Genomic DNA, 20,692 nt, shown 5'->3' with positions numbered 1-20,692 from the left:
TACAGACTTTCCTGCCCAGGCCAACTTTGAACTGCAATCCCCAGATCTCAGTCTCCTGAATAGCTAGGATTACAGGTATGAGCCACTGGCACCCAGCTTCAAATCCTAGCTTTGCTTTACCATCTGTGTGGCAGTAGGGTCAGTCTCTTAGCCTCTGAGACTCAGTTTTCTCCTTTGACAAGTGAGGAGGGGAACAGGAGACTGCACTAAGATGCTGGGTATGAACATGTTCTATAAACATCTCACCTCTACCCCCACAGTACCCATGCTAGAGAAGGGCAGTCTTCTCTCTTACAGAAGGATCCAGAACACAGGAGCGAGGCAGAGGGAGCGACATGAAAGTCTGGGAGGATAGATTTGGGCAGCAGGGGACAATGGGAGCAGGCAGGAGAGGGGAGAGGATGGGCCAGCGAAAGGATCATGAGGGCCTCTTCTGCAGCCCCTTCACCACCCCTGTCCTTCCAGAAATACCTTGGAAGGAAGCCCAGCCCTGTTTCCATGACTCCCTCTCACCGCTGAGTTGAACCTCAGGTGACAGATGTTACAGGAGATGAAGAGCTTCTTCTTCAGAGGGGAGGGAACCCCAAATGTGTGGCTGATGACAGCTTTCTGGACTGGGTCCATCTGTGAGGAAGGTGGGAGGGCACAATAACTCTGGGGTTGCCTGAGGAAGAAGGGAGGTTAAAAAAAAATAGGAAAAACTGAAAACTAGAGAGTGGGGAGCTTCTAGAAAGAACTTTCCCATGCTGTGGATGCCAGACTAAGACAGCCTGTCCCTAGCTGACTAACTGCCAGCTTGGAGGTAGGGGCTGGCCAGGGTGAGCTGCATGATCTTAAGGAATAGAATCGTGGCCTAGTGATCACTTCAGCATTTGGTCCCAGCTTTGTTGCTCTTTCGTTTTGCAAAAATCATTTTGTGTGTCTGTGCAAGTGCTGGTACTGGGGCTTGAACTCAGGGCCTGGGCTCTGTCCCTGAACTTTTTTTACACAAGGCTAGAATACCACTTGAGCCACAGCTCTACTTCCTGCTTTTTTTGTGGTTAACTGGAGATTCAAGTTTCATGGACTTTCCTGCCCAGGCTATCCTCAAATCCCAGCCTCCTAAGTAGCTAGAACTATAGGTGTGAGCCATGGAGACCAGCAAGAATCAGTTGAGACAGAATTGGTGTAGGAAAAGGTAAGGAGGGAGGATGTCTCACCCCCTCACCCAGCCGTATGCATGGACCTGTAAGAGTCCTATCTTACCAGCTCTGACACTGTCCCTGGGTAGGCTCTCAGAAGAATGAGAGCTGGAGAGGCAGGGGGCCAGGAGGTCTGAGGTTCCCCAAGCATATTCATTTCCTTTGAGCAGTAACAGAGATGTTCTCTTTTTCACTATATTTTTCTTTTTATCAAACCAAGCAAAGCTTTATGTTCCTTTATTTATTTTTTTTTTGGGGGGGGGAGAGAGTGCCTTTTAGATTACTGGGCCAAAAGCTGAAGTTTGTCAAGAGGAACTTTCCAACAGGAAGAGAACTGAGACTCGGAGAGGAGAGTGGGTCTCCTGCAGAGACCATGCTGAAGGACAGAAAGAGGTAGAGGGGTGCAGGGCCAGGATCTCAGAGAGAGGAGCCTCAGGCTCTCCCCTGCTGCTAAGGGCCTGCGTTGAAGCGTGCACATGTCAGCAAGTGAGGATAGGTTCTGAAGCCCAGAGGCCCAGTCCCAACTGATCCTAAGGTTACCTGAGATGGCTTTTGGGACCAGTCTCAAAGGATGGGGTGGGTTTAGCCATAATTTTTTTATTTTTATTTTTCTAAATGAAAAATAGGGGCTAGAGAAGTGGCTCAAGGGGTAAAGGGCCTGCCTAGCAAGTGTGAAGCCCACCCTGAGTTTAAGCCCCAAGATTACCCCAAAATAAAAATAAATGTGAAAACAATGGGGATGGTTTCTGATACCTCAGGGAATAAAGTAACATCCACACTGACAACACTTTACTCACGCACACACGGAAATGTACAGGCCTAGTACAGCCACAAGGTGCCTAAGTTTACAGCATGTACACACTTACAGACAAAAGATACATACAGGAAGACTCACAGCCAGACAAACCACACAGAAACACACTGGCAAATCAGACACATCCCCAACACATGCATAGAAGACACAAAGACATACCAAAAACCCCTCAGAAACACAGATACACACATTAATTACATATAGTTACCTTTTATATACAGGACACCAACACACAAGTTCACAACCACACATAATACACAAAGTCCTGTAGAGACACCAGGCAACAACAGAAAAGCTCACCCCAACTGTATACCGACACACAGACATGCATGGATCAGCCACAGGAGTCTCTCCACAAAAACTCAAGCAGAAGCCTCCATCTCTGGGCAGTTGTGATGGTGGGGTGGGGGTAACTTTGGGGTAACACCATCTTGTTCACTAGCCTTAGAGACAGCTTGACCCAGAAAATCCCTGTTTGTGAACACTTAGCCACTCTCTAGGGTGATAGAGGAGTGAGCTTTTGGTTAGCCCCAGATACTACGCTCGGCCCCTATAAGGCACCTTCCCTGCCCACCCCCAGGCTTGGCCATGTGCCCCCCCCCCCCCCCGCCCAGCCCGTACCGTGCTGAAGTTGGGGAAGAGACTGAGCGGGGTGGTGCCATTGAAGTGGAAGGCCAGCAAGTGCTTGAAGTCCAGCGGGGGCTGCAGAGGCCGAGTGGGCAGGGGCAGAGAGGCCAGCAGGGGACTGGGGGAGCTGGAGGCAGGGCCTGCTGCGGGAGGAAGAAGGGCAGGGTCTGAAACGGGGAGCCACGGGGCTCTGTCCTACCTCGGAAGCCAGGACTGAATGCTGATGGGCTTCTTGGAGGTAGAGCCAAGGCAGACATTTTGTTTTCCTCTTCACAAAGTCACACCAGCCAAACCCAGTTGGGGAGGCAGAGGTAAAGGCTCCACAGCTCAGGCTTCCAACCCAAGAGAATGATCCAAATGAACTCCCAGAGGGAGGGTGGTCCAGGGGGCAGCCAGAGGAAGCAGAGATGCTACATACTACCATGGAGACTGTGTGATATACTGGGTTTCCGTTTTTATTACCAATTAAATAAAGCCCAGGGCTTGACTAGCCCCCTTCCCTCCTACTCTGTCCTTTCTCTCTCTCTGAGTCCCACACCATTTACAGAGAAGGGCTGACCGAAGGGAATGAGGAATCCACAGGTGTCTGAGGAGATACACACCCCAGCTCTGCGGAAGCCATAGTTGCTCCCCTGAGAAGGCCAAATTCCCTGCACATCCAGGGCAGCCCCAGCAGCACCAGCAGTTTTGTAGTCTTTGGTCTTGAAAGTCTGAGGCAAGGGCAGGAGAGCACTAGGAACTTAAAGCAACCTGACTTCCAGGAAGAAGAAATTTGAACTAAACCCAATCCATTTAGGGGCTCTGTGCTTGCAAAACCAAAAGAAGCCCCCCCCCCCTTTTTTTTTTTTTTTGCTTTTTGTGTCTTCACATTGTGAAAGACAGGATATCCTTATTTCATATTTGCAGATTTATGCTATGTCTGGTCATATTCAGAAAAGCCTTTTGGCCTGGAGGATGAGGAGTCTACTCCCTTGAACCACTAGCTTATTCACAGTAGAAGGTGCTGGGCTGGGTGTCAGAACCAAGCATGGCCATGTGCTATCCAGTCTTAGCTGAGAAGATACACAAGACTGGGGGCTAGGAGACAGTTAAGGACCAATTCTCCTTTCCCCTTAGCCCCTCAAGAGTCTCCTCCCTACTTTCCTAGGGTTAAAATATGGGCAAAGACCAGAAGGGAAAATGGCAAGCTCTCCTCAGCACACTCTAGGAGCCTGGGAAAGCCTGAGGACTTCCAGATCTTTGCTAGTACCTCTACCCACTTTTCCAGACAGTGGAGGGGTGCCTGCAGTGCTCTGCAGGGAGGGGAAGGGGCGGACCACAGAGCACAGTTAATAGGTCAGTATGAGTACACCTGAGTTAACCCTTAGGGTGTCGAGGCCCCCCAGGCTGGCAGGAAAATGAGGAAATCGCTCTCAGGTAAGTTGAGCCCCCAGGAGCCCCTCCTCCCAGCCACTCTCTAAAAACTCCACTGCCAGCATAAAGTCAAACTCATGCAGAGGGGGCCATCCACAGCGATCTTCACTATGTGGTCACCCTTACTGTCCCCAGCCCTGCTCTGTCCCCACCATCACAGCTCACGGCTGCGGCCCACCTTGTCCATCAGCCCAGCACCCACTGGCAGTGCCAAGGCCAGTGCAGCGAGGGCGCCGAAGTCTGGGAAGAGCTCGTACAGCTCAGAGTGCCTGCATGCCAGCTTGGTGCACAGAGCTCGAGGGCTGAGCTGCCCCAGGCTGGACACCACACACTTGAAGAGTGCAAAGTCACCCAGCACGCGTGGGGACACCAGGGCTGGCCCAAAGCCCCACAGCAGCGTCTGCAGCAACCCCTTGCCATGCATGTCCAGCTCCTCGGGCACCTGTGGGTAGTGGCGGGGATCGACGATGGCTGCAAAGGCAGCCACATAATCCAGACAGGGCCCAGGGTAGGAATCCTGCAGTCCCTTCTGCATGGAGTCCAGGAGATCCCCCCGGAGCCTCTCCAAGCCCCGGAGTGCAGCTGCAGAGTAACCCACCAGCTCCACGCCACGGTAGGTACAACACTAGCCTTCTCCATCAGGGCTGGAGGATGCCAGTGCTAGCAGCAGGCGCTGGAGGTGGGCACCTCCTGAGCCATGCTGACCTTGGATGGAAGCCGTGGCCGCCATCACCAGGGGCTGTAAGCAAGGCCAAGTCTGGCTCTTCAGACTGCAACACCAAGGTAAGTTTCTGCACCGAGGGCAGAGCGTCCAGCAGCAAGTGCGTGAAGGCTACGAAGGTGAACTGGTGCAGGGCCAAGGCCAGCGCCCCAGTTGTGGGCGAGGCTGGAGCAATAGCCTCTAGAGTAGGTACCAAGCAAGGCCAGGCTTCAGCTACAGCTTCCACGACAGGCAACAAGGAAGCCCAGGGTACTGGCCGGGGCCCTGCCAAGTCCACAGCCGCGCTGTCCAGTGCTGCTCGGAGCTCGGGTACCATATGGGAACTGGGGCCACTATGCAGGCGGAAAAGGGCATCCAGGATGCTCTCATATTCACCCAGGTAGGCAGGGGGCTCTGGATCTGTCCGGCCAGAAAGACAGTGAAGCTCTGTGAGCAATGGACAGATGGCCCGGAGCTGCTGGCTGATGCTCTCCAGGCGGTCACTGGGGAGGCTGGGGCTGAGCCAAGCCAGCTTGGAGGCAGATATACCAAAGGCTTTTAGGATGTCCAGGAGTTGTCCAGCAGTAGCCTCACCCTCCTGCAGCTCCACAGTGCCCAGGAAGGTGGTAGCAGGCTGGCCATCACATGGGGACACGGAAGTGGCGAACAGGGCCAAGCTGTGGGTTTCAGGCCAGTCCCTGGCCTCGTCTAATACCAGCCCCACATATGGGGATGCTTTCAGGCGCTGGCAGGCCTCTGTGTGTAAGACACTGGCAATGGCCACCTGGGATAGCCAGGGAGAGAAAGGGAGGGAGGATAGAATTAGACTTGTCCTGCACAGGGAAGGCAGGCAGTGGAGGGTAATAAGAAGACAAGCCTTAAGAATCAGACAGACTAGCAGACTCATCTTGGCCTGGTTACTTCTTGGCTGTGCTACCCTGGGCAACTCATTCCAGCCCCTCTGAGATTCAGTTTTTCAGCTCTCCTCTCAGTGAATACCCACCTGCCCTGTCTTTTCAAAGGGTTGCCATGTTGTTGCACATTATAAAAATTTTAGGAGCAGGGCACTGGTGGCTCACACCTGTAATCCTACCTCAAGGAGACTGAGATCTGTGGATTACAGTTCCAATCCAGCCCGGGCAGGAAAAATCCACGAGACTCTTATCTCTAATGAACCACCACTGAGCTGGAAGTAGAGCTGTGGCTCAAGTGGTAGAATATTCATCTTGAGGGGTAAAGCCAAGCAAGAGCATGAGGCTTTGAGTTCAAACCCTGGTACTGAGACACACATTCAAAAATGAAAAGTTCTCAGTACTGGCACACACATACACAAAAAGTGCTCCATGATGGGGCTGGGAAGGTGGCTTAGTGGTAGAGCGCTTGTCTTGCATGCATGAGGCCCTGGGTTCGATTCCACATAAGCAAAAAGAAAAAAGCTGGAAGTGGCGCTGTGGCTCAAGTGGTAGAGCGCTAGCTTGAGCTGAAGAGCTGAGGGACAGTGCCCAGACCCAGAGTTCAGGCCCCAAGACCGGAACCCCCCCCCCAAAAAAAAAGTGCTCCATGAACTATGAAGAGCTCTGGGAAGTTTAGTGTTTTTCTGTAGCATTGTCCCAGTTTGCCTTAGTACTAGAGATCGAACTCAGGGCTTTGTATTTGCTAGGTGGGTGTATTACCATTTGAGCCACACGCTCAGATTTTTTTGCTTTAGTTATTTTTCAGATCAGATCTTGTGCTTTTGCTTAGGGCCACCCTTAGACCTGATCTTCCTATTTGTCATCTAAGTAGCTGAGATTACAATCATACATCACCATGCCTGGCTCTCACTATTATTTCTTTCCTTTGTTTTCTTTCTTTCCTTTGTTTTCTTTCTTTCTTTCTTTCTTTCTTTCTTTCTTTTCTTTCTTTCTTTCTTTCTTTCTTTCTTTCTTTCTTTCTTTCTTTCTTCCTTCCTTCCTTCCTTTCTTCCTTTCTTTCTGTCATGGGGCTTGAACTCTGGGCTTGGGTGCTGTCCCTGTGCTCTTCAGCTCAAGGCAAGCGCTCTACAGCTTGAGCCACAGCACCACTTCTGGTTTTCTAGTGGTTTATTGGAGATAAGAGTCTCACAGACTTTCCTGCCCGGGCTGGCTTTGAACCGCAATCCTCAGATCTCAGCCTCCTGAGTAGCTAGGATTACAGGCATGAGCCACCGGCACCCACCTCTTTCTTTCTTTCTTTCTTTCTTTCTTTCTTTCTTTCTTTCTTTCTTTCTTCCTTTCTTTCTCTTTCTTTCTTTCTCTCTTCTTCCCTCCCTCTTTTCCCCCCTCTTCTCCTTCCCTCCCTCCCTCCTGTCCCTCCCTCCCTCCCTCCCTTTTCTCCCTCCCTCCCTCCCTCCCTTCCTTCCTCCCTTCCTTCCTTCCTTCTTTCCTTCCTTCCTTTCTTTCTTCCTTCCTTCCTTCCTTCCTTCCTTCCTACCTTCCTCCAGTCCTGGGGCTTGAACTCAGGGCCTGGGCACTGTCCATGAGCTTCTTTTGCTCAAGGCTAGCACTCTAGCACTTGTGGCTCTCTCACTTTTCCAATAGAAGTCATAAAGCCAAACCTTTATATGTCATCTCCTGAATTTTTTTTTTTTTCTGGTTGTGGGGCCTGAACTCTGGGCCTGGACGCTGTCCTTCAGCTCTTCAACTCAAGGCTAGCGCTCTACCACTTGAGCCACAGCGCCACTTCCGGCTTTTTTCTGCTTATGTGGTGCTGAGGAATTGAACCCAGGGCCTCATGCATGCGAGGCAAGCACTCTACTACTGAGCCACCTTCCCAGCCCCTCCTGAATTTTTTTTGAAGTTACAGATTCATTTGACTTTTTCCAAAATATAGTGAACACAAGTAAAACCTAACTGGGGCCAACCAAGCTTAGAGGTCACCAGTGTGTGGCCTATGACCTAAGAAATAATAAGAGCCACAGTGTGTGCCCAATGGCAGGGCCGGGTCTAACCTCTTCCCTGTTTCATCCCCCTATAGTTTGCCCAGCATCCAACACACAGTAGGCCCTCAGTGATGGTTCTGAAAGATGGAGGCATAAATGAAGTGTTCTGGCTGATGGTCAAGGGCCTGGCATGCTTGAGCTATTCCCAGGTGGATTCAATGCTTCCCTCCTCCAACCCCTCCCCACCTCTGGCTGCCACCCACCTGCATGTCCCTCACCCTCTTGGGGCTGTAGTAATCGCCGTGCTCTGTGCCCAGCAGTGCCTGGCACAGGTTGAATCTCTGCAGCTCCAGCAGGGCCGAGCAGCCGTTGTTGGGCACATCCTCTTTGGCCATGCAGTACACAGTTGTCAGCACAGCCACTTTGGCTGGATCTACTTCTGCCTTGACGTTCCTGGAGGTGGGGGCGATGGCCAAACTGGAGTAGGCCCCTCGTTCCTCAGCTGGGACCTCAAAAGTGGGCTGACCCTGATTGACAGCCAGGGCCTGGCGGTGGGCTCCCGAGGTGACGTGGCGCAGCAAGGCATGGCGCTGGAAGTTGTCAGTGCCCACGGTGAAGGCATTCTCTGCTTTGCCATGCTTGTTCCGTACCAGGGCCTGGGGCACTCCAGACAGAACATCAGCTTCTGCTCATAGTCAAAGTCCAGCCAAGGGAACTCTTTCTTCCAGTGCTCATTGAAGTAACGTTTGCATTTCTTGTTGGAGTTGGAGGCCTCTCCAGCTGGCTTCTTTCCTGGGGGCACCATGCCTGGTCTTGGAGCAGGGGACCCCCCCCCCAACACCCACCCAAATGCTTGTGCTCCCCTATCTCTCCCACATACACAGGAACCTCCCTTTACAGGGAGGAGCTGGTGGGGAAGGAGGAGGGGGGGCAGCCCCCCAGGCTATGGGAGACCATCCATCTAACTTAGCCTGGGAAGTTTATTCCTGCTTTGCCGGTAGAAGACTGGAGATGAAAGAGACAGGGAGAGGCGTTAGAAGGTCCATCATGGGGGTGGTGGAAGGGGTTCATGCTGTCTAGACTGTTCCCTAGCTGAAGAATGTGCTAAACTCAGTGGACCAAGGGCTTCTGGGAGTATGCAAAATCACGAAAAGGGCCAAAGATGGAGAGGTGTGGGTTCCCAGCTCCCTCCAAGGAGCTCCCTCCATCCAGGACTAGAGATTGATTAGTTTTGCCAGCTGCAGCATTTCTCAACTCAGAGCTAGAAAGACTGCCACCATCTGTGCACTAGGTATTGGGGGGAACATGGTGCCAGTATTAGGACTTGAACTCAGAGCCTGGGCACCATCCTTTAGCTTTTTCACTCAAGACTGGTATTCTACCACTTCAGCCACACCTCCACTTCTGACTTTTTAGTGGTTAATGGGAGATAGTCTCACAGGTTTGCCTGCCTGACTGGTTACCTTGATCTTCAGATCTCAGCTTCCTGAGTATTTTAGGATTAAAGACAAGAGCCACTGGCATCTGGCTTATGAGAAGTTTTTGTTTTTTGCCAGTCCTGGGGCTTGAACTCAGGGCCTGGGCACTGTCTTTGAGTTTCTCTTGCTCAAGGCTAACACTCAACCACTTGAGCCACAGTGCTACTTCTGTTTTTTTTCTGTTTATGTGGTAGTGTGGAATCAATCAATCTGAGTGGTTTATTGGAGATAAGTATCCCACAGACTTTTCCTGCCTGGACTGGCTTTGAACCGTGATCCTCAGATTTCAGCCTCCTGAGTAGCTAGGATTATAGGCCTGAGCCACTGGCATCCTGCTCCCATGAGAAATTTTTAAGGGAACTAGAGTTGAGAAGCAGAGGGTAAAGATTAGGGCTCTAAGTAATTGGTGTCTGAGCTGGGATTACAGTGCTGACCTCCCAACTCCTGGCCTAAAGGGTAAAGGGTCTTCATAGCCCACAGCCACTGATGACATGGGAAGGAAGTCAGCACACGGCTGACCTGTCCCAGTCAGGAGATAGAAGAGCCCCAGAGGTTTTCTCCGGCACTCACAAACTGCACTTACACAGGTGTATACTCCTCACACTCACACATACTGGTGACTAGCCCAGCTCTAAGGGCTGCTCCAAAGACTGGTTCCAGACTGAGGACAACGACGCTCATTTTGCCTCTACCTCCCCACCAGGCATGACTTAAGATGAGAAGCTCAGGATATAAAGGCCATGTCCAGCCATCAGCCAAACATGCTGTCTCCCTCTTAATCTCAAACCTAATGGCAGGAGCATAACTATTACTTACCCAGTGACGATGAATGACCTAGGCTCTGGATTAAGTACTTTACAGCACTTCCCTAAAAAGATGAAGATTATTCTCTCTTAGTTCCCTGACTGAGTAGCTTAGCAGTGGCTTTATAAAGCAGTAAGAAGCTGATGCAGAATTGGAACTAACAGGGCTGGGATGTAGCTCAGTGGCATAGCGCTTGCCTAGCAAGTGCAATGTCCTGGGTTCGATTCCCCAGTACCAAAAAAGAAAAGACAAAAAAAAAATAGTTAAAAAAAATTGGAACTAACATCTTTCAGATCACAAAGGCCTGAGATCCTGGACTGCACTGACTCTCCCCTAGCTCCCTAGCTTGGGTAGAGTTCACACCCTCACTGTCTTGTGCAGGTCCCTGAAGCAGCCTCTAGCGATCATTTCCCCCACCATAGCTCCTCACCCAGCAGTCAGAGGAAATTCACACTCAGATTCACCTAGGTCGTTCTCTCTCAGCCACCTCTTCAGTGGCTCCTCTACCTCTTCAAGAACCATCAAGGGCTGGGAAGGTGGCTCAGTGGTAGAGCGCTTGCTTTGCATGCATGAGGCCCTGGGTTCAATTCCTCAGCACCACATAAACAGAAAAAAAGCCAGAAGTGTTGCTGTGGCTCAAGTGGTAGAGCACTAGCCTTGAGCTGAAGAGCTGAGGGACAGTGCCCAGGCCTAGAGTTCAGGCCCCACGACTGGACCCAAAAAAAAAAAAAAAAAAAAGAACCATCAAGACCTCCTTAGCTTCTGGATACTTCTAGAACATCTCAGTACTTCCATCTGGCCAGCCAGCTTCAAAGGGACCATTCCCTCCTACATAGACCAGGCTGTAACTTGGTGTGTGTATATGTGTGTGTTGCTCCAGGGGCTTGAACTCAGGGCCTAGGCACTATCCCTGAGCTTCCTTTGCTCAACACTAGTGCTCTACTACTTGAGCCACAGCTTTTTTCTTTCTTTTTCTTAAAGATAAAACTCTCATGGACATTCCTGCCTAGGCTGGCTTTGAACCGCAATCCTCAAATCTCAGCCTCCTGAATAGCTAGGATTACAGGTTTAAGCCACCAGTGCCCAGCTAAGCTATTTATTCCTATTTTCATCTTCCATGCCTGGCCTTTTCCCCAACTAGTTTCCACTTGCTTCTTGACCATAGCTCAGGCCTCTCCTCTGCTACCCTGACCCTTTTGCCCCGCTGGGCTGGCACTAGTCCTCTGATCTCAAGGATTTTTTACAGTGTGAGTGCAGGGATTCTCTGTGTATTGGCACAAGAAGTCCCATTCTTTCCCCTTACTGCCTGTTTGGGTCCTTCATTCAAATCCCCAAATCTCTTATTTCTGCTAGTTCTCTTGCTTCAGAGCTTGTCCTTCCCTCTGCCCATCTTCTCTCATGCAAGTTCCCCAAGAACAGGAATGGTAACTGCTTCATGTCTAAACTCCAGAGCTTCTTCATATCTGCATCCTAAAGACTATAGTGCCTGACATCCAGCAGGTACACCACAAAATCTGGAGAGTGAAAAAGCAGAGCAAGCTCTCCCCTAGGAAGAAGTTCTTGGGTACCGGCTAAACACTGGTGGCTCATGCCTGTAATCTTAGCTACTTCTGGAGGCTGAGATGTAAGGATTATGGGTTTGTTTCATTGTTTCATTTTTTAAAATTGTTGATATAAAGGTGATGCCAGAGGTGTTATAATTACATAAGTGAGGTAAAGAGTATTTTTCATTTTGGACAATGTTACCCCTTCCCTCACTGTCTCTGTTTTTCCCTCCTGTCCCCAACCACTGTTGAATAGTCAATTTTCAACTCAGTGTCTAGTGAACACCACTTCTGTATTTGTTTACCCTTTGTCCCTCCATCTGTGTGCCCTTCCTTACCTTCCCACAGGCAGATAAATGAACAAACAAGACAAAAACAACAAAGAAAAAAAAACACCTCTTGTTTCCTTTTCCTGAGAATTGTGGTTTGAAGCCTGACTAAGTAGGAAAGTCCGTGAGACTCTTATTCCCAAAGAAACAGCAAAAACAACCAGAAGCAGAGCTGTGACTCAAGTGGTAGAATGCCAGCCTTGAGCAGATAAGCTAAGCAAGAGAGTAAGGCCCCTGCGTTCAAGCCCCAATACAGGTGTACAAACACATGCATGCACATGTGCACACTCACTCGTACACACACCCACGAACACGAACACACACACACACACATACACATGCATTAATGCAATTTAAAAATTCAGCTGACACTGGCCGTCATGCAGGTATACTCAGTAGCCACATGTGGCTGGTTAATTGCTGGACAGCACGGGTAGAGAACATTTGCATCATTCCAGAAAGTTCTATTGGGCAGAGCTGCTCTAAAAACACAGCAACAATCCACTGACCTTATCTCATCACAACCTGAGGGACTGAACCAGGCTGGGTTCAAAACCTGGTGTTGATGGACTCCCAGGATCAGGGTCTCCAGTCTCCCATGGGTCCCCTTTCCTTGAGACCCCACTAAGAGAAGTCCATCCTCTCAACAGAGTGGGGACCAGGTGAGATGGGGACCACCTGTACCCCTCACCCATCCTTCCAGGGAACTTGGACAGAGAGGGTGGGGAATTTCCTGAGTCTCTGCTTGCTCACCCCTGCCCCCCTGCAGGACATCACTCCCGGCGGTCCACCCTTGCCCAGAAGCTCTGGGAGGGATATCTACCCAGGTATCCTGACACCATCCCCCCTGCACACACTCACAGAGACTCGAGAACCACCATCTTGGGCGGTGGACGCTCTGGCCGCGGTCTTCCTCAGGCTTCACTGAGCGACAGCAGCCACTAGTGGTAACGACAGTGAAGAGGCGCCAGCAGCCAGCCCAGCGCACCTCTCCAAAGCCCAGGGCCTCACCTGGCCACACCCACCTCCCTCGAAGCAACCAGAGCCACTAAAGTCAGACTGCCAAAAGTGGAGGGACAGGAGCCCACAATCCATGGGTTCTTCCGAGAGGAGCTTTCAGGTGTAAACCAACTTGTACAGCATGAGCGAGGTGTGGGCTGCCCTGTGCTCTTGAGAGTTTCTGACCAAGGGATGTGGGGAGCGCGCAGGGAGCTGAGGGTCTGCAGGGGTGGCAGGTGTGCTAGGTGTGGCCTCGGGGGAGGAGGAAGGAGGTGAAATTTGACACTGAGAAGTGCATTCCAGGCCGGGGCTTGGCAAAGCAAAGCTCCATCCAAGCACTAGGAAGTTAAAAAGATCCAAAAGGGCTGGATGCTGGTAGCTCAGCCTGTAATTTATTTATTTATTTTATTTTATTTTATTTATTTATTTAGTCAGTTGTGGGCCTGAACTCCGGGACTGGACACCGTCCCTCAGTTCTTCAGCTCACAGCTAGCACTCTACCACTTGAGCCATAGTGCCACTTCCAGCCTTTTCTGCTTACGTGGTGCTATGGCCTCATGCATGCAAGGCAGGCGCTCTACCACTGAGCCACCTTCCCAGCCCCAGCCTGTAATTCTTGCTACTCAGGAGGCTGAGTGTTCCAAGGCAGCCCAGGCAGAAAAGACCATGATACTCTTATCTCCAATTAACCACCAAAAAAGCTAGAAGTGGAGCTGTGGCTCAAGTGGTAGAACAGCAGCAACCAAGGAACAGTGGCCAGGCTCTGTGTTCAGAGCCTGTAAAGCTGAGGTATGGGGCAAGCTGGGAAGGCTCTGTCCACAGTGAATGCTGTGTGTGTGTGTGTGTGTGAGTGTGTGTGTGTGTGTTTACACACATATATATTAAATATATATATAAAATTTAAATTTTATAATTTATATATAAATACAAATTATATAATATATTTAAATTATATATAAATATGCTTGTATATAATTTATTTAAATACTAGGGGCTAAACTCTGGTCTCTGGTATTCTTCAGCCTGAGCCATCCATTTGAGGCAGGGAAAATGAGACAGGATAAATTGAGTTTGGGGCATTTCTTCCAAGTAAGAAAACATGAAACAAACGATTAAGCCAAGTTTTCTTACCATTGTGGCTTGTCCAGAAATTCTTTTTTTTTTTTATTTGGGTCTAGTCATGGGGCCTGAACTCTGGGCCTGGGCACTGTCCCTCAGCTCTTCAGCTCAAGGCTAGCGCTCTACCACTTGAGCCACAGCGCCACTTCCGGCTTTTTTCTTTTTGCTTAATGTGGTGCTGAGGAATCGAACCCAGGGCCTCAGGCATGCAAGGCAAGCACTCTACCACTGAGCCACCTTCCCAGCCCCTGTCCAGAAATTCTTATTCAGCCATCCAAGTCAATGACCCTATGTGCAGAGTCCCTACTTTTAGAGGGAAACCACATTAACCTTCACCTGAATCCAGTGGCACCTCTAGCAAATATTGGAGAGATGTCAGACAACATTGAGTGGAGAAGAAAAGGAGAGGCTTCTTCTTAGAGCTCTCAGTTTGCACAAATCCTTCTTCACTCAGAGGTAAGGAGAGGGGGAGAATTCCCCGCAGGAAGAATGTGAGGTTAAGGCACCCCAACTTTTCCAAACATAAGGCTCTAGATTCTAGGGAATTGGGATGGAGTGGCAGTTTTATTTCACTTTACACTGGAGGCTAAGCTAGGAGCCTCCATCTCCTTGACTGTGAAGCAGGAATAACAATTAAGAAGAACTGCAGGACAGAAATGGGTCTGGGGGCTGGGAAGGTGGCTCAGTGGTAGAGCGCTTGCCTTGCATGCTCAAGGCCCTGGGTTCGATTCCTCAGCACCACATAAGCAAAAAGAAAAAGCCGGAAGTGGCACTGTGGCTCAAGTGGTAGAGCGCTAGCCTTGAGCTGAAGAGCTGAGGGACAGCGCCCAGGCCCAGAGTTCAGGCCCCACAACCAGACCCCAAAAAAAAAAAAAGAAATGGGTCTGGCAGCCACAGGAGTATGGAGGCTATCTGAAGAAAAATCAAGGATTCGGATGCTGAGGTACTTGGTGATGCACTCTCCTTTCCAAGTGCACAGAATCACCTAGAAATGCTTTCCAGCCATCATCTCCCAATTGGACATACAAGTGTCCTATACCAGCTTTAGGGTACAGGTTGACTTGAGGCTCAGGCCCCTGCACTAGACTGCTGGGAACTGCCCCCAGCATTCTTCACTCAGAGTTCTTCTGTGTTATCACAATCTGCCTCTGACAGTCACCAGGAGCCAGGGATGGGGCATGGAGCCATGGCACATGCGCATACATGTGTGGCTGCCTAGCCCCTGGCTACTCACATGAAGAGAGCTGCCACAGCCACCATGCCTGCCCCAGGACAGTGCTACATCACTGACAGGTCTAGATTCTGCACCCCCAAAAGCGCTGGGGTGGGAAGGTGGGTCTTCTGTGATGGCATTTTGCAGCAGAACTCCACCTTGATTAAGTGTCTTATAGAGCAGTATCTCCCAACCCTGGTCAGAAATCAGTAGCCTGATCCACAGCTCACTGGACAGCAGCCTCAAGAGGGTGGTCTTTAGCTCTGGGGATTCACAGAACAAAACCAGACTGACTGAGTAGAGAAGAAGAGGCTGTCTTCCCTCTCATTTAGTGGGCGGGGGGAGCTCCAATTGAGGCTGGGACTGGGGCACAAATCAGGTGTCTTAAGAAATAACATCAGCCTGGCTGCCATCCAACACAGGATCTAAAGAAACCACATTCTATAGTTGTACCCCAACTGTAAAAGACACACACACACACACACACACACCACACACACACACACCACACACCACACACCACACACCACACACACACACACACACACCACACACACCACACACACACCACACACACACACACACACACACACACACACACACACACACACACACACACACACACACACACACACACACACACACACACACACACACACACACACACACACACACACACACACACACACACACACACACACACACACACACACACACACACACACACACACACACACACACACACACACACCCCGAGGCCCACAGGCACCCAGATAGTGATAGACACAGACACATGTACTCACATCTTCCCACAGTGAGCTTTTTAATGTACACGCATTGCTATGGGCACACACACAGAGGCGGTGCCCACGCAGAGAAACACATACCTGAGGACCACATGTGAATATGCACGTATACAGATGGGCATGAACAACAAAAACAAATATATACACCTGGAGGGACAGTCAGACACACAGACCTCTATAGATATAGCTACAGATCATACAAAGCAATAGGCATAGGGTACACACCTTCCCAAAGAAAGCTGTCCACACAAATATCTATAGACAGAAGCATGACCCAGACACAGATACAAAGCACCTGTACACCCTCCCTTGCCTAGTCACATACGTCTAGTTTATAAGATCCTACAGCCAAGTACAGAAGCTCTTTCCCACTCTCTGCTCCCCCCCCACACACACCCAGTCCCCCAGCCACAGGGCAGACAGCTGTATCCTCCCAGAGGTGCACACATGTATACAGGTCAAATAATAACATTGCCATTTTTGATCACAGATACAAACAAAAATTATTTAAAGAAAAACAGGAGTCCAGGGGAGAGAGAAAGACAAAGGCTAAGGAAGGAGGAAAAGGGGCAGGGGGGGAAGAGAGGATAAACCAAGACCTAGAGCTTGCCTATTGCAGGATAGGATTCTCACTATGGCCAGGGATTTCCCCCCACATTCTCCAGACCTTCCCCAAGCTGGAGAAAGACCCCTGAAGCCCAGTCATGGGAGAAAATATGTTCCCCTCCCCACTGCCTCCAAGCACTTGCCTAGGAGAGGGTTCCCAGAATCACACCTAGCAGGGTGATGATGGCTGTCTCCCTACAAAAGCCAAGCAAGTCTCCATATGGAGAAGCAAGTGGGAAGACCATAGATACATTGGGAGTTGGGGGCGGGTATTGTGGGGGGCCCCAGTGCCCTGGCTGGCCCTCAAGTGAGAACTTGCTAGGATCTTGACCCTTGTCTCCTTCTGGGAGGTGGTAACAGATCTCTCTAAACTCCTGGCTCCCCTGACCCCTTTAAGGGGTGATTTCACACAAGGACACTACATCTTTCCCTAAATCCTCCTAGCCCCCAAGCTGTTCCAGCCCCCTCCCTCCACTTGAGCCTCCCAGACTAGACTAAGGTAAGGGCGTCAGCAGCTTTGGTGCCTCGGGCAGAAAACCTCTGGGGACAGCAATAGAAAAAGCATAGGGCTAGGGATGGGGGACGGACCCCCCCCCCCGTCCCCAAAGTCTCCAAGCCCTGTCTGCACCCCCCCAGCACTCACCCAGGAGCATCTCAGCCTTTGGCAGCCCCTCAGTGTTGAAGTGAACTGAGTGGAAGAACAGGAGCAAATGAAACCCAGCCAGAGTGACAGAGGGAAGGGGGATGTGAGGGACAGGAGGGGAGGACGCAAGAGGGAGGGACTCCTGGTCCTGGTTGGAAAACTGCATCATGACTGGGCCCTCCCCCCCCACCCCCCCCCCCGCCTCCATCCGCCAGAAAGGAGTTGGCTATTCCCCGGTTTTCCCCCACCCACCCTTGGGGTGGAGAAGACGACCAGGGGGTGCCCCTGAGGTCTCCTCTCCCACCCCCTGGAGGCCCTGCTGCTGAACGGAAGGGTTGACCTTGTCCCCAGAGACCTCCTGGGCAGGAGCAGAGTTGCTGTTACCCCTTTCCTGCCTTCTGGGAGGTTCTCCCTGCTCCCCTGCCTCAGGGATGCTGCTGCAGGAGCCCCCATTCTCCTACCCCAGCCTTCCTCATTCTCCCTCGGACATCCTCTTACATTGATCTGCTTTTGCTGAAGGGGAAACTGAAGCCGCTGAGAAGCAGCTGAGAGTTGCCCTAGAGCATTGGTCCTGGGGGTGAGGGAAGGGAAGGGAGAGCTGAAGTTGTCGCCTTGGAAGCTGGTAGGAGGAAGAAAGAGTTCATCTGCTCGGCTGGAATTTCCAACATCCCTGCTTAGTCCCTTCTCTCCTCCAGTGCCCCTTTCCTCCCTGCCTCTTGCTGAAGAAAGCTAGCTCTGTATTCACCTGAGCACCTGGTGCCTCTGGGCACCAGAGGGGGGGAGGGGGAGACATGGAGGGGTGGGGAGAGACAAGGAGAGAAGACAGCCAAACCCACAGCTGGATCCTCTCACATTCCAGGCTCTGTCTGGTCCCCATCCCCCTCAGCGTCCTGTCTCCACCAGACAATAACCTGTAATCTCAGGGGCAGCCAATACCAAATACCACAAAGCAGGTCTTCTGAGGGGGGACTGGAGGCAGCAGCTTCGGAAAACAGGTTTGTTAGGAAGGGGCTCTGGGGGATTGGGGGGTGGGTGGCGGGAAGAGGGGTGTGTGTGTGTGTGAGTGTGTGGAGAAACTCAAGCCCAGAGTTAATTAACCCACCCAGACACAGAGACAGAATCTTTGTCTTCTTGAAGAGCAGGGATCTGAACTAAGCCCCCTAATTCTCTACCCAGACAGCCTGTCGTGGTCCTGGTGGTCTGGTATGGAGCGGGGAAGGTGTATGTGCCCATAGTCAGGGTCACACCTGGGGGAGGGGATGTCTTGGGAGTCCCAGGGGAAGTGTGGGGAAACCTCTGTCACCTGCCCACAAAGGAAGATGGCCACAAGAGGCACTGGGTAGCCTGCAAGAACTTCTAAGTGGCCTGTGGGGTAGGGGTGGGAGTGGGGGAGCACAGTTTCTTTGAGATCGGTACCTGAACACCTCAGGATGGGGAGGGCATGCCACTGAGAAGGAACCGGCAACCCAGGGAGATGTTGAGGGGTAAAGGGCAGGCTACAGGCTACTGCTGATGACTGAAATCGATCCAGCTGTGGGAAGTGGCTGAGGAGGAGTACCTCCAGCTAGTGACTCAGGTGTGACCTCAGCTCACAGTCTTTTGATGTCTGGGGCCAAGGGTATGGCTCTAGCCAAAAAGGAGAGGAGGGCTCAGCCCAGCAGGATCTAGAGAGGTACAAGTGCAAGGAGATGGGGTGATGGAATGAGTACAACCCATCCTGCCAATCTGACCACAACAGCTTGTAGTCATCTTTGCTATGTCTGGAGTCCATTATAGTCTGATCCATTCTGTTTTCCCGTCCTCCCTACCATCTGCCTTGTACTTCCCACCCAAGGTGCCTCTGGCCATTTCAGTCAGCCGAAGTTTCTTTTTTTTTTTTTTTTTGGTCGGTGTGGGGCTTGAACTCTGGGCCTGGGCAAGCGCTCTACCACTGGATCCACAGTGCCACTTCCGGTTTTCTGGTGGTTTATTGGAGATAAGAGTCTCATGGACGTTCCTGCCCAGGCTGGCTTTGAATCCCAATCCTCAAATCTCAGCCTCCTGAGTAGCTAGGATTACAGGCGTGAGCCATTGGCGCCGGGCAGTTTATTTCATTTCTAAAGTCCCCGCCTCTCCTTTTGGTGTCAGGTTGGCAAGGGATGATGGGAGACAGGACTGGGTCAGCTCTAAATTAGATGGCTGACTTAGTCCTGCTAAGAGTCGAGGAGAGAAAGATTGGACTTAGGAAGCTCTCCTTCCACACCCTAGCCACCTGAAGAGGCTGGAGATGGCTAGCAGCTCCCCACTTCTGGTTGCGGATTCCCCCCTCCCCCTTTCAGTTCGGAAGGTACAAGACAGAAGAGTGGCTATGGGTCTCCAGCCCTTGTGGCATCATCATGATGGACACCAGCTTCTATTCTCTGGGTCACCCCATCCCCATTCGCTCTCCAAGTGCTGTGGGTCAGTCTCTTAGTTGCTCTCCTTAGCCAGCCAGGGTGGGGAGAGGTGGAGGATTCCGAGAGAGAGTCAGAGGTACCTGGCATTTCACCCCAGCAGTGTGGCCTTGTGTATGTTTCCTGCTAGGAGCCCCAGTATTCCCAAAGTGAGAGCTGAATGTCACCACCTGCTAGCCCCCCAGGGGTGTCCTGCTATGGGAGCTTCTGTCCTGATCTGTGTGAAGAAATGGTTTAGTTTGCTTGATACAGGGCAAGGTTTGGGGGCAGGGGGAGGGGTGGTCATAGCACCTGGACTAGGTACCCATCAGAAGTCAAAGCCATAAAGTCTGGGCCCAGTAACTTCATCTGTTTACATACACTGAAGAAGCACTTAGGGGTTTCCCAGAGCACTTAGGGGTATAATGGTCAATAGGATCAGCCTTACTTTGGGTATTCCCCCTCCCCACTCCCCACCTTGAGATGGGGGTAAAAGAAGGTGCAAAATTCATTCCTGAAGAATAAAAGGAATGAGGGGAGGAGACAGGAAAGCATGGGGTGGGATACCTGCTAGTTCTCCCACTTCGGACCCCTTCAAACATCCCAGGCTCACTCAGGGCTGGGAGTGAGAATTCAGGAGCTGGGTGTACTGAGGAAGGATGCTTCTGGTCCCTGCCCAGAGAAGGAAGAGCCACGCACATCCCCCTCCATGTCTCCCTCCCTCCCACAGACAGCCTCTCTGCCTCACTGCCTGTGACTCCTGTCGCTGCAGAAGCCTCTAGCCCCAATGGCCCCTAATCAAAGTGACAGTTCCCAGGGCACAAGTCTTGGCTGTTACAGAGCTGGGATGTTTTTTTTTTTTGTCTTGTGTGGTATGGAGCCTCAGACCACCAGTGTCTAGGAATGAAAAGGTGTGTTAAGGGCTCCTCACGCTTAACCAGCCCCCCCCCCCCCGAACTAGGCATAGGTCCGTATTTCCATTTCTGCAGGAGATCCAGTCCTCATTCCCCTGAGGGCCCTCTGCTCTTTGTTGAAAGGGGCATGGCATGCTGGTCTAATCCTTATACTGGACCTGACTAGAGCCCGTATTCAGGACCACTGCCAAT

At 51.3% G+C, this 20,692-nt stretch overlaps 2 protein-coding genes across 2 annotated transcripts in view; both read right to left on the bottom strand.

Annotated features, from left to right (window-relative positions):
• The window catches only part of Znf385c (zinc finger protein 385C), a 36,336-nt gene that overhangs the window by 6,348 nt on the left and 9,296 nt on the right, over positions 1-20,692 (bottom strand). The window contains exons 3-4 of the mRNA XM_070028026.1: positions 2,617-2,762; positions 514-624 (exon numbers count right to left, since the gene is read on the bottom strand). Coding sequence (XP_069884127.1) covers positions 514-624; positions 2,617-2,762 — 257 coding nt within the window. The remainder of the gene's footprint in view (positions 1-513; positions 625-2,616; positions 2,763-20,692) is intronic.
• Positions 3,103-8,490, bottom strand: CUNH17orf113 (chromosome unknown C17orf113 homolog). The gene is given in 5 exon segments (XM_070028024.1): positions 3,103-4,126; positions 4,129-4,780; positions 4,782-5,519; positions 7,898-8,295; positions 8,298-8,490. Coding segments are annotated over 5 exon segments (2,022 nt in total). The 5' UTR covers positions 8,440-8,490; the 3' UTR covers positions 3,103-4,034.

The sequence above is a fragment of the Dipodomys merriami genome, unplaced genomic scaffold, assembly GCF_024711535.1.
Source record: "Dipodomys merriami isolate MVZ:Mamm:240054 unplaced genomic scaffold, mDipMer1.0.p SCAF_19, whole genome shotgun sequence".
In the NCBI taxonomy this organism is placed as follows: Eukaryota; Metazoa; Chordata; class Mammalia; order Rodentia; family Heteromyidae; genus Dipodomys; species Dipodomys merriami.
The sequence above is the reverse complement of the archived record's forward strand: the minus strand, read 5'-3'. Positions and strand labels throughout refer to the sequence as shown.